The 13,616-nt window shown below is 43.2% G+C and overlaps 1 protein-coding gene across 5 annotated transcripts in view; it reads right to left on the bottom strand.

The window, feature by feature from the left end:
* Positions 1–377: 377 nt before the first annotated feature.
* Positions 378–13,616, bottom strand: part of bahcc1b (BAH domain and coiled-coil containing 1b) — a 61,528-nt gene continuing 48,289 nt past the window's right edge. For all 5 annotated transcript variants that reach the window (XM_067487583.1, XM_067487581.1, XM_067487580.1 and 2 more), the window contains 14 exons: positions 11,871–11,949; positions 11,540–11,726; positions 11,278–11,445; positions 9,993–10,163; positions 9,513–9,757; positions 7,810–7,978; positions 7,481–7,598; positions 7,105–7,180; positions 6,896–7,004; positions 6,696–6,812; positions 6,458–6,595; positions 4,312–5,741; positions 3,235–3,471; positions 378–2,731 (listed from right to left, as the gene is read on the bottom strand). In XM_067487583.1, coding sequence (XP_067343684.1) covers positions 2,522–2,731; positions 3,235–3,471; positions 4,312–5,741; positions 6,458–6,595; positions 6,696–6,812; positions 6,896–7,004; positions 7,105–7,180; positions 7,481–7,598; positions 7,810–7,978; positions 9,513–9,757; positions 9,993–10,163; positions 11,278–11,445; positions 11,540–11,726; positions 11,871–11,949 — 3,454 coding nt within the window. In that variant the 3' untranslated portion in view covers positions 378–2,521. The remainder of the gene's footprint in view (positions 2,732–3,234; positions 3,472–4,311; positions 5,742–6,457; positions 6,596–6,695; positions 6,813–6,895; positions 7,005–7,104; positions 7,181–7,480; positions 7,599–7,809; positions 7,979–9,512; positions 9,758–9,992; positions 10,164–11,277; positions 11,446–11,539; positions 11,727–11,870; positions 11,950–13,616) is intronic.

The following is a 13,616-nucleotide window of genomic DNA, read 5'->3' as shown; positions in this document are numbered from 1 at the left end:
CAAATGATCGACACAAGGCAGCATTTAGGGGCCTCAATCGGAGCAGGAAAGGGAGAAAAAAAAATGGAGATGTTTATTTATGTAAGAATCTTTTTTTAATGAAACAAAAAGGCAATAAAATTAAGATAAATAATTTTTTCTTTTTGTACATGTGGAAATATTTAAGTCATGTTTCCAAAGAATGACTGAAATTACATAATATATTTTAGTAGGCTATCTCAACCGTACAAAGCAGGTTCCAGTGGGTCTAAAAAAAAATACAATGATGTCGCTTCTGTCATTGTGTGATGGTTAGAACTGAATCCAGTGTTTCTTAAAGAAAATACAGCTTTTAAAAAATAATTCAATTAAAGACCCATAAAAGTAATAATTTAAAATGGACTTTCACATTAGATTCCATTTAAAGCTTTTGCTTTGCAGTGTAACAGCAACATTGTTGTTAAAAGTCAGTCAATGTCTTAAAAAAGAAAAAAGGCATTCATGTTCTTCCCCCCTGTACATCCTATACACCGACAACAGTCATCACAGGTTTGCATAAACAGTAAGACAATGGTAAACAAGGAAAACAAGCAAACATAAAACACACAGACATTTTTGGCAAAGCAGGAATAAAAGTGACAAGAAGCATAATATGTGATTTGATCCTTATCTTGTTTTTTTTTTTTTTTGTCTCTCAACATTGTCCCATTGATTGGCTCTGATTGTCCTTCACAGTCACGTGATGCCATTCTGGTTGCCATAGAGACCTCAACTGCATCAGCTGGGCAGCACGCAGACAATGTTGCTGCAACGAGGCTGTCATAGCAACGCTGGGTGAATACGAGCAACGTTGAGAGGAACTCTACTTTAAATACCTCAGTGATTGCAGGGGTCCCGGATTCAGGTTTGATTGAACATCTTTTTCATACAATTGTTTTCTTCTAATGCGGTGAAGTGTAAACTCATAGGTGCTTTGGTATGTTTCTTTCTGATGCCAGATAAATATCTACATTTTATATAGGAATACACGCTAAAATAGATAAAGAAGAACTAGATTCTTCTAGGATCAGAGAATAGCAGAAACTCTGTTTCTTTTCCAGTATTTGTGAAAAAATGAGCTCTGAACAGGAAATGCACAGTCTAAACAAAGCAGAATAAAAGTAAAAAGATTTTAGACACATGTTTAAAAAGGACCTTTTAAAACTTTCTTTATATAAAAAAAACCATCATTTCTCAAAAACCCATCTACATATTTACCCCTAAAGCACGGCTTACAACCACAAAGTCTTCACGAGAGTTGTTCAAGCCCAGGGCTTCAATCCTGTTCAGTGCATTGAGAGAGAAGGAAACTGAACTTCACCTCTGCCAGAGCCCCCCACCCAGAGCCCCCTCCCCCCCACAACACTCACCCTAAAAAAATCTAAATAAAATAATCTTCTCTGCAAAGGAAAACAAACAAAAACAGGAACAAATATATATGTATACTATATACAACATGTAATTTTATACATAATGCTATACAAAGCGTGCACACCAGACTGTGCACACACGTGCACACACAGTTCAAATAAACAATCCGACTACCTGTACATTTATCTCCGCACCCAAATAGGAGGATACGAGAGAGAGGTATTGACGTGTATGGCTTGACAGGAGAGAAGAAATTGTTCTGTGTTTCAGTTGTGAGGACTGAAAACTGCACGTTAAGTACTGGATAGATTTATATTCAGACTGTTAGAGACATACTGATGGTGTGTCATGATGTCAGCTTTGTGCTGACGAGCACTGGCATGCACGTGCATGACAACACACACACACAAAAACACACGCTCACACACCAAAGCGCTGTTTACTTAGAGCTTATTAAATGCCAAACAGGGTCATCGCAGCCATTCTGCAAACACACACACACACACACACACACACACACACACACACACACACACACCGAACTACAGTGTTTTTGGTCCTCTTGGGGATTTCCCAATTGTGTTATCGTTGTCAAACTCCCAGTACAAGACTATTAAAACTATCCAAACCAGTGTGGCTTACAGTAAGTATCTCCTTACCATACAGTCTTTCCTGCTCTCTGAGACAGTCTTTGTTTCAGAAAGTCAAGTCTATCGTCCTGCCTCCATAGCATATGGTTACAGCTACAAGTTACTGTACTCCAAAGTGCCCATGTCCTTGTTTCCTGTTCTTTTCTTGCAGAAATCTTGTCACTTGATGCCTTGTTGTTTCAGCCACAGGGAAGGCTAAAGACTATCAATATGACAAGGAACCCTGGTTTACATCTTCTAAAGGGGTTAAATCTTACATGAATCCTTTCCCCAAAACAACCTGGACTCCTCTTAAGTGCCAGTACTGCTGTGCTTTATCCAGTGGGCTAGCTCCTTCTCTTACAAGGGACAGATCAATACACAGAGCCGAAACTCGTTGTCTTGGTTTCTCTTTGTCCCCTGCTCTGTTCTGAAGGACCATCCTGGAAGCAGTCTACTTCAGAGTTCAAGTCAATATTTGTATTTCTCTCTAGCTGGTGGTGCTAAGACACAATAGCCATGCCATCCGCACTGATCAGCTGGCCTGTGGTTGGTTCATAGGTGCCAGCCAGGTAGAACAGATCGTTGACAGCGTTGGTGGTCTTGCGTTCACATATCTGTTGATCGAACTCGGCCTTGCTGACCACCTGGCAGCGATGGGAGATGGTCTGCACATCGTTTTCATCCTCATGGCTCGACTGATACAAAGCATTCTATAAAGAGGCAGAAAGAATAGTTTATAAGTCAGCACCATCACAAAATCAATGATTAAAATGCTGCTTTAAAAATACTTAAAAACCAGAAAAATGTGGTACTTTTTTCCCTCCCACATATGGTATTTGACAGTTTTTGTTTATATAGCGAGTAGTAACGTTTGCTTAGCCATGGTGGATGTTGCTGCTCACGATAACTGACCTCCTCTCTTCTGTTTATGCCAAACAAACTACTATTTCTTTTGCCAGAAATGTAATATGCTTGGTTTCTTGTGAAGAGGAAACAACTTTTTCCAGGGAAAGCCCCACCTTACACGATAGTATTTAGAGCTGCAAAGGGAAACTTTTCACAAAGTAAGCAGAAATTCCACCATCCCTATCAGATGGGAATAAGGAATAAAAAGAATCAAAGTGGCAATACATTTATCTGAAACTGTGAGAGACTGAATGTTACTTTGACCATGCCCGTTTTAAAAATTCTACTTGCACTCCCTGGTCTCTACCTTGCCATCGCGGTGTCGCTTCCCTAGGCGAGTCTCCTCCGGGTGGTAGAACCACTTGACCCTGACAACCATGCTGGAGCTCCACGACTCCCAGAAGCTCTCCACTCTGCCCACATAGGGCAGCTGGGGCCGGCCAGGTGACAGGAACACAGCGCAGTCCCCGACACGCACTGTCTCCTTGCCCCGCACGATGGCCTTGTAGAATAGCTTCCGGGCTTTACCTTTCAGACCTCTCCTCTGATGGGGGAGAGAAAAAAAAAAAGCACTCTTAGTCAATCCATTACGGAGGTTATTTTTCCCTATCAGCCTCATTTCAGACATAATGATGTTGGTTTTGCTAAACCCAGTTTTTACTAATCCAAATAAATGCTTCTAGCCAGTAAACACAGTAGGTAAAGTTCAGTTAGCAGATGAACACTTGCTTTTGGGGAAATTTTCAATGCTTAACACTGATCCTATTGTGTTGAAGGAGTTTGTTTACAGTTACACCGATAATTCCTCATAACCTGATAAGGCAATATCACCAAATTCATGTAGATGAGACCATAACCTGAGTAACACGCCTGTATTTATGCTTCATCTTTTGATTTGTAGTGTTATGTACACATCAGAAGGTTAGCTCTTTTTAAGGTGCACATCTCAGTCGACAGATGCCGTCGTATTTGCAAACCAAACAACATGGCAGACAGGAAGCTGAGAGTGGCAGAGGTTGCTCAAACCATTTTGTTCTCTTATCTCAGAATCGTGACTTAACAATCTGGATAACAATTTCAGAGAATAACAACACATAGTAAGCCTGATAGTGTGGCTAATATGTACTAAGTCTGAGACAGAATAAGCAGTGGTATGGGACTGAGTTTGATCATTGTGTTGAGTGTATGTAATCAAGGTGTGACAGCAGAAACTGCAACAGCAATCAGTAACCTACTTTAGTTTTGACCTTAAGTGGGCAATGGAAACCCAAGACAACCTTTTTGAAACCATATAATCATGACATGATTTATTCAAGATTTTAAAGAATTGGGTTTAAGTAATGAGAAATCAGAGATGCACTCAACATCAAACCCAGAGACCTACCTGTGTGGGGTTACCAGACCACTTCCACAGCTGCCGTCCAGGCTGAAGGGGAGCTATGCTGGGCAGAGGCTCAGGTGAAGACATCCTCTGTCTTTTACCTGTTGCAGGGTCCTTGGAAGCAGGTTTTGGCTGCTGGTTTTGATTGTGGCTGTTGGAAATCCCTTCTTTTCTCTTCAGCTGGGCCTTTACTGTGCTATTGTTAGAAACCATGTTTCCTTTTGTCATGAACTCCTTCCTATCTTCTGTCCTGTCCGTCCTCACTTTTGACCCTGACATGGCCATACTTGCTTTGGCGACATAACCATGAGCCAAGGCAGGGGCAGAGGGAGAAGAATTGGAGGTGGTAGGGTCAGGGCTCAAGAGCTCGGAAGCCATGTTCTGCCTCTGTTTGTGTTTGTCCTGCTGGAGAAGTGCACGGCGCAGCAGAACTGATGAAGACTCTTCATCGGAGGAATAGGACGAATCATTGTCAGAGGAACAGAGAGACGAGGAGGAGATAGAGCCCGAGGAAGATGAAGAGGAGGAGGATGAAGAGAAGCAGACAGAGAGACGAGAGAGAAAGCGACTACCACGGTGGGATGTGACTGCTGCACTTCCTCTACGTGCTTCAGCATCTTGGCCGTCGTCCTCATCCTCCTCATCGAGCTCAGAGTAGGAACTGGGGCAGTCGCTCGGGTAGTCCAAACTGTAATCTCCACCTTGGACTCCAAGAACAGTTGACAGAAGATCTTTTCTCAGTGGTGGGGCACCTTTTAAAAGGGCCTCAGCCCGGGCCCCAGCACTGTCTCTTTCTCCTCCTCCCTTTTTTCCATCCTTCACCAGCAGTGAAGGGTGGATGTATCGCAGTGGTGCTCCTGCAGAGGCCAGGCTCTTTCCTCCTCTCCCACCACCACCCTCAAGTCGAAGCAGGGCTTTGCTGTTCTTTGTTTTAGGAGAGGTCACTCCTTCATGGTCAAGTTTTACAAGGAAATGTTTCCTGTCACGTTCACTCGCTGCCTTCCGGCTCCCAGAGACCATGGTGACAGCTGAGGAGCAAGCAGAGGAGGAGGAGGAGTCTCTAAGCCCCATGGAAGCCACTGTGGTAACCAGTCGCTCAGCTCCAGAGTTTCCAGCACTTCCAAATGTGGAGTAGCCATTGGCAATGCTACTGAATGAGTCCACTTCAAAAGGGGAGCCAAAAATGCCATTGATAGGCGCTGGGGGAATGAGAGGATGGGAGGCAGGCCGATGAAACAACCCCAAGTCTCGCTCTGCTATTCTCCTCTGCGTCTTACGGGATGTACCATTGAAGAGGAAAAAGTCAACCGGGGGTCTCTTCCTGGGGGCAGACCAGTTCTTTAGAGAAGTGTTGCCTTTGTTTAAGGTGTCTGTTACTGATGTTGGTGTGCTGGTAGATTTAGGCACTGAGTGGATTTTCTTCGGTCTGCCAACTGAAAAAGAGGCCAGCAACAGAAAGTAGTTATAATCAATATGAACTGACAGGACTTAAAAGCAGTCCAAGATTAATTGTGGAACTAAGAGCTTTGGGGAAACTTAATATCTTTATCTCTTGATCTTCACCTAGCCAGGTAAGTTTCGACATACCCATTACTCAAACTATAACAAACCCAGTAAGCCTGTCTGCCCTGCAGCTTTACTGTCACCCTCAGTTTGTGATGAGTTACGTGTGTGTTGCTAACTAAACAAAGCACACTGATGATACTTCATAAAACCATGATTTATGTGGTCAGGGGGTAAATTATAGGTGGCAAACAAGGAATTTAAAATTATGAGTTGATTTTTTTTTATATCTTCACTGAGTCCTGCTCTGACTCGGAGGCATCTGATAATTGGTTGACAGTTGGAACTCCAAATGAGACCTTGTTTGGGGGGGTTTAATTTGGCCTGAAGCTGTGTGTGAATGTTTTTACTAGTTAGACCACTTTTGTTGTATGAGCTGTGTTAGTCTCAAGAGTGAATTGCTAACACTGTCAGACTGACATTACAAACTATAATAAAGACTGTGTAACACTAGATTTAAAATGACTGGAAAATGACTTGAAAAATATTGTGTACTTTTTGGAGGAGTGACTCTACATTAAATATAAAGTAGAGGACATTAGGGTTCAGAGCAGAGGGTTGTTCAACATGTTCCCTCCTCCCTCACCTGGTCTTTTCTCCTGGGGCCTCCCTGTAGGCTCTTCGTAGCTTGTTTTCTCTGTGGATGTGCCTTTCTTCTCCTGTGTAGAGCTGCGTCGACCACGGCGACCAGGTGACATCAGAAGTGCTGGAGAAGATTCCGCACCTGACAAAGAAAGATTGTTTAAAAAAACGCTATTAATTTCTTTCTTTCATTAGTATGCACTACTCCCTACCCCCATCAGTCTTCACAGAGCTGTACTCACAGCAAATTTGGTATCCAGGTGGCAGAAGTCTGATGTTTGCGAGGGAGATCCTTCCTCTGTCCCCATCATCAAACTCCACCATCACACTACCTTCCTTGTCCTCCTCACCTGGTCCTCCTAAAGCACAGCACAAAACATGAGTTACTGTGAATGAATAAGTAAGTGTGTGCAGGATGAGTCTCTCAGTGTGTCTTGCTCACCTCGATGGACGTATCCAGGGTAAAGGCAGCGAGAACGTTCACTCCAGTAGGCACATACACGCGTCCCTGCAGTCAGGATGGCCTCTGTCTGGGGCCGTACATCTAAGACCTGGAAAAATCACAAAATTCTATGTATAAGGTATGTGGAGAACCACTCACAAAAAGCACAAACATGATAGATGCTATAGAGATGGAAGGATGAAACTCACCGCCTCCTGTAGTAGTTGCTCCAGCGAGTAGATCCTGGGGCGATTCCCTCGTTCCCCTTCGATGACGACACTGAATCTAAATAAAAAAACGAAAGGCAAAGTAACTAAACAGTAAATTCCTCAAAAACCAAGGTGTAAGTTTTACTTGTAAGTTATAACTTTCACAGTTGGATTTCAAAGTTGTATTTTGATAACTGGTTTTTGGCACCAGTGCTCCGTTATTTTAAAGGCATCTTTGTTGGCTGCTATCACTGTGGGCCTTGGCTTCGTAGTCACCCACACTTCTTGTTTGTCAAGATTTTCACAGCTGACAGGCATTTAACTTGGTTTATAGGGTTTGTATCTGTGGCGGAACTGCAGGGAAGCAGGGTCTTACATGTCCGGCAGGTCCAGAATTTGAACACAGGCAGCATACAGCAGCTCATCCTCCTTAGAGATCAGGATCTTCAGTCCATCCACCAGCATCTCTTTACTCAGCACACAGTTTGGCAGAGCTGGGGAGGGAGGGCGTGGTAGAAAGATAGATGAATAGAGAAGATAAAGGGGAAGATATAAATAATTTGTGAGTGCGTTGAATAATTTCTATGTGAAGTGAGGAGGGACAAAGAGGCAGGGAAAGAGGTGTGTGTGAAAATCATCGAACATGTTTTTAAAACCTGCATGTGTGTGTGTAATTATAAATGATGTGTCATTGTTTATGCCCACCAGGTATTCTGCAAGGCATGTTGGGAGGAAGGTGGGTTGATTTCTTCTCTTTTGCCTCCTCCTCCTCTTCCTCCTCATCGCACTCAGAGAAGCTGCTTTCCTCATCTAACTGAAAGCCGTCATCAGCGGCAAAGCTCTGTAGGAGTCGGCTGACTGCATGGCCCTTGGCCTGGATGGGAAACAGGATGTGAGATCAGTGGGCAAAAAGAAGGATATGACTTCATTATATGTCCAAAGTAATCAGTAAACAGGATCTGCAGGTGACCGAATTACGTTTTTTACAGTCTGATCTGACTGATGTGGTGAATCCATCAGTGAAAAGGAACCGCAGGCACCAACGCCTTTTGAAATGTGATACTTCGCCTAAGCCTGCGGGGATTTTTTTTTTCATTACTTGCCATTATTCATTTAAAGGTCAGAGGTTGCATCCAGTGATAACTGAAGCTCTTGATGTGGTTCATGGACTGCAGTGTACTGCTTAAGAACACTTCAACAGTGTGTATGCATTCTAATATGGAAGTCTAATTTATACTCTAAACTCATACACACACGCACCAAATACTACTCATCTTCAGACCAGTTTAGGCTAGTCTATTCAAAGATGACGGATGACTGATGATGGAAAGTTAGCTTGCCTAACAGGTTTTGGCTTGTATTTCGACTTTTCAAAGAAAACACCTCAATATTCAGTGCAAGGGAGTTGGTGTGTGTGTGTATGTTTGTGCATGTGTATGTGTGTGCGTGTGTGTTTTAGTTTTTACCACAGGAGACCATATATTTTAATGACAGAGGTTTCGTCACCAGAGGGCATGGGTGATAATTTCCTATTAGTGCTGGTGTTGTGTGTGTGCGTGCGCACGCGTGTGTGTGTGTGTTTGTACAGGCATGCATGAGTGTGTGTAGTTATGGCCAATGATTATCTTTATATTTCTCTTCTCAGTTTGGAGTTATGTGTTGTTGGACATTCCCTAACAATGACTCAAAGTCTAAAGCAACCTCTGAGCATTGCTCATTAAGATGTATGCGGGTGTCTCGCCAGCAGCTGTCTGCTCAAATGCAATGGGCCGAGAGGTGTGTTAGCACAATGAGCTTGCATGCAAACACACACCTTTAACAAAAACAAACAGTATATCTGTCACTGTGACTGATTTACAGCTGATGCTCACCGTCTCCCCGTAAAGGAGTTAAAGTTATTGGTAGATAATGTCAGTGCTAATGTATATGATTTTGAAACTTCCTGAATGGGTGTTTCTCAATTTAACAAGGGAGAAGTGAACTAGAGGTTAGTGATTTTCTAAATTTCTTCATCCTACTGTCTCTCTCAGGTTATATGTGAATGTAGCAGAAGACCAAAGGGAGTGACCTTCTCTGAGTCATCTTTCCCTCCTTTACTCACATTTCCAGTCACTCTTTGTATGTTAGGTATGTTTTATTTTTCTAAAAAGGCGGTTAAAGGTGCAGCTAATACAAGTGATCAACAGGTATCAGTTTTCTGTGAAGCCCTGAAACCCTGAGGAGAGACATGCAAAATTCCAATACTAGTTTTCAGGTTGTAGTGTTAAAGGTGATAAAGTTGTGTCATATATCACTGACTCCTGCCAGTGAGACATTTCCTTGGTTGAATAGTTGTCAGTGTCAAAAGTAACATATAACTGGGTCACTGTAAGGTTACAGATCACCACCCAGCACTGGTAATGTCCCACCTTTCCCAGAAAGCTCGGTCCTGCTGAGCCCTTCCTCGCAGCTTCCTTGCTGTTCCTGTTCACTTTTGTCAGAGCTCCGTGGTTCACCCGGTTTTCTGCAAAGCTGCAGCCCACTGATGACAAACCCCAGCTGGGCTGAGACAATCTTTTAGTCCCCTGGAGCTCTGGACGCTCCCTCTGAGTATTTGAGAAGCTCAACCGTTTTTGCTCTGCCCTGTGTTCTGCACTGTGCAGGGTTGCTGCACCTAAGGGTGAAATTAGAACATGTTAATAAATTGATACAAAGTCAATATTGTGACATTATATTTGATTTACAGTAGTAACTTAGATAAGACTTCAAACCAGAACACTGAAAAGTTTCTGAAATAAATGTCAGTTATTTTAAACTCTTCATTTCGATTCAACAACTAAAATGTTAAGTCACAAGGTTTTTATAAGACAACAGTATATATGAAAATATGTATAAAGTATAAATCTTACCAGGAGGCCCTGGTCTATTACTTCTGGCTTTTGGATTTGTTTGGAGCTTGGAGGACTGTGTTGAAAAAGGCACAATCAAAGCAGAGCTTGCAGGAGCTTCTTTAGAGGATGAGCTGATCTTGATGTCACTGGCTCCATCTTCACTGTCATAGCTGCCATCCTCCTCCTCCTCTGTGGCATCACAAGATAAACATGATCATTCAGAAAGCTTTAAGGGATCTAAATGTAAGCAATGTTAATTAAAGTCAAGGACTCATTTTATAGGATGCATTGACAGAAAGCTTTCAATAAACCCTAAGAATCTAGGGTTCTGGTCACAAGCCTGTGGCTACAGTTAGACAATGCAATGTAAATGCAAAGTTAGACATATAAACAGAGAAACATCTCTACTGATCAACTTTTTCACTAGAGGCTCTTGGGACATCTTGTTACATATTACTTCCTGTCTTAGTAGCTACACATCCATGCTTTGCTTGTTCCATGACTACAGTGACAGAAAGTAAATGTTGGCACATACACACACAGAGATTGCTATTGGCAGCCGTGTGTCGCTGACTGTGGGGTCGTGTCAGGTGTCGACACATCTCTGACACACTTGTCACTTACATGGCGTTCACGTCAACACTTTGCCTCACTCACACACATGCAAACACTGACAAAAACATATACTAAACTTTGTACCAACAAGGCCACAAGGTCAGTCAGATTCTGGGGTTTTCATTAAGTTTTTCTCGAGACGTGTTCATTTAAAAGGCAGGAAGAAGAAGAGATGGGAGGACATGGTGTGACATTCTGGACGGGGCCAAAGTGGGCTCACATTACAGTACGGCATTGAGGGCAGGGGTGACTGCGATGCATGCCTGTGGCAAGTCATTAACGGGTTTAACGGTGTGACAGACAAGCTGAAAAGTGAGAGGAGGCCCCCGATGATGGCAGACAACACACTGTCAGACACTTTAGGTGCACACACAGACACACACTTGACTGCAAAATCCCACAATGTCTGGTAGAAGTTTTCAGAGCCAAATCAGCATTGTTTGACTCATAATGTGTAACTGTCAATGAACTCCATCTAGCTAATCAGCAGTGGTTGCCCTATAAATCCCTTAGTAGCCATAATGGTTCAGTAGAACATTTCAGAAAAATGATTACTGAAAATTGTCACTATGGCATTTTACAGTTTTGTTTATTCTGGCCATGTTGTCATATAAAGGATATTTGGCTGGAGGACAGAGCAGAGTATAAACTGAGACAAACCTTTCATGTGACCTGTATTGTAACTTACCACACTCGGAGCTGTTACTGTCACTCTTCTCTTCCCTTGCTTCCTGTTTGTCAGAGCCTTGGCTGTCCTTGTGGTGAGCTCTGTTTGGATCCATGCCTATCAGCACTTTGGGCTTACGACCCCTCTTCCTCTTCACAGCCTGACCAGGTGCCCAATCCTGCTGAGAGTCTAATGGATCAACACCAGGGGGAGAGTTTATATTTGTAGTCCTACCTAATGAACAACAAATGTGTCTATATGTATATGCTTCCTCTGTCCCCACCGTTCCGTCCTTGTCTGCAGTCACTCTTTGGGGTCCCTTCTGCTTCAGGAGCCCCTCTGCAGTGCAGCATAGATGCTGATGATGCACTATGCTGGGCTGCGGCATTTTGCTTCAACTGGGTCACCCGCCTTGCTAGCCTGGAGCTCAGGGCACTGGGTCGACCTCTGTGCTTACAGCGAGCCTTCATCTGTAGACATGCAGCGGAACAGCTAATTATTGACTAATTTCTTTCCACTAATTGAAACATCAAGGAGAGAAAAAAACATTAGCAGCAGGAAGTGGTTGTCAGTGGGTGTATGGATAAACTGAGGAAGACCGCAGAGGGACCGACCTGTGTAGCACTGAGGCGGTTGAAGCCGTGATTGGTCATTTTCTTCCTGGCTTTTTCCTCCAGTAAATTCAGCCCAGCCCTGGAAAACATAAAAACCAGACAGAGACACACTTCTATAAGAAACTATCACGCACAAGACAAATCAAATCATAGAATTAATGTGATCACCCTTTTTGCTTTACTCTTAAAGATAATATTCTTTGTAACTCTGCCTTTCTGCTCTCTTCTCTGAGTTTCACTTCCCTCTCTACTGGGTTTGTTCACCGTCTCACTCTCTTGCTACTGTCTCATAAGTTTGATGAGGTAAGAGACAGGCTCCACTGCCTGCCTGTGCAGTTTGACGGCAAACACCAAAATAATCAGAGGCCGTACAAATATGAAACTGCTGAATCACCACATGAAATGATAAGAATTATCTGGTGTGAAGGAGAGTGGAAAAGAGACAGAGAGAGACAGAGGAAGGAAGAGAATGGTTGAGGGGGGAGGAAAAGAGACAGAGAAAGAGATGAAGCAGTCTCGAGGGAGTCTGTCCGTTGACCGGAGCTTCAGGGCTCGATCGATAAACACTAACCTCTATTGAACACTACCTCCCTCTCTCTCTCACTCTCACTCTTTCCTTCCTTCATTGTGTGCATGCTCTCTCACACCACAGGCAGCCAGCACACACACACACACACACACCTACACACACACACACACACACACACACACACACAGTTAGCAGCTGGTGTCTGAAGCAGGTGAATCCTATATTCCCACAGAGGGAAGGTTTGGCTCTCAGCATCCCGCTCCTGGGAGAGGAGCGGGATGCTGAGAGGGAGATGAGATGTGAGGAGAGGAGAGGAGAGGCAAGGATAGGAGATGACAGGAGAGAAAAAGAGAAGAGAGGAGAGGAGAGGAAAGCTTCCAAGTCTCTGAGTTTATATCTTCACCAATGGTAACGTGTGTTCATTAAGAAATGATTTATAGAGTTTGGTATCATCTGCACAGATCCCCGACCAACACCTTTGGTATTAACTGGAATGCCAACTGCAAGCCAGGCCTAAGGTTTTAACTGCCTTTTCCCCAGCAATTGTCTGACATCAGAATAGTGATGCTTCATCACAGCATTCTTTGTTTCTGGAATGAACAATCCAATATTTATGCCAAGAGCTACAAACATTTTTCCTCCCGACATGGTCAGACACTATGCAACACAAATTACTTAGTTTTAAGCAAACATTGGCCTTTACTGCTTAATTTCACTACCCAAACTTCCTAATTCTCCTGTGCATAAATGGTAGTACCCAAGACCGTGGGGAAAGCCTTGCGTAGTCGGAGCAGTATTGTTAGAATATCCACATACATCTAGCTTTATAACTTAAACAGTATGCGTGTATCAAGGGGAATAGTCTATTTAGTTTGGAAAGGTTGCCAATCTTTCTATCTTGATAATTCATTTCACCCCCCCAACTCTTATGAGAAGATGAAAGCATAAACAAATGAAACATCGCTTGTTAATGACAACAGAAATGCTGTGCAGGCACTTAGTTACTGGCTCCACTAATTAAACAAGTTCTTGTGTGTGTGTGTGTGTGTATGTATGTGTGTGTGTGTGTGTGTTTGTGTGTGTGTGTGTGTGTTTGTGTGTGTGCGCGTGTGTGTGGTGCACCAGCATGTCTGACTAAAGCTTTTGTTGTCATTTTCATTAGCACTTTCTAATCATGGTAACCATGACAAACCTTGAGTTTCTCTAATCATTTTATC

Source organism: Channa argus, chromosome 20 (genome assembly GCF_033026475.1).
Source record: "Channa argus isolate prfri chromosome 20, Channa argus male v1.0, whole genome shotgun sequence".
Taxonomy (NCBI): Eukaryota; Metazoa; Chordata; class Actinopteri; order Anabantiformes; family Channidae; genus Channa; species Channa argus.
The sequence above is the reverse complement of the archived record's forward strand: the minus strand, read 5'-3'. Positions and strand labels throughout refer to the sequence as shown.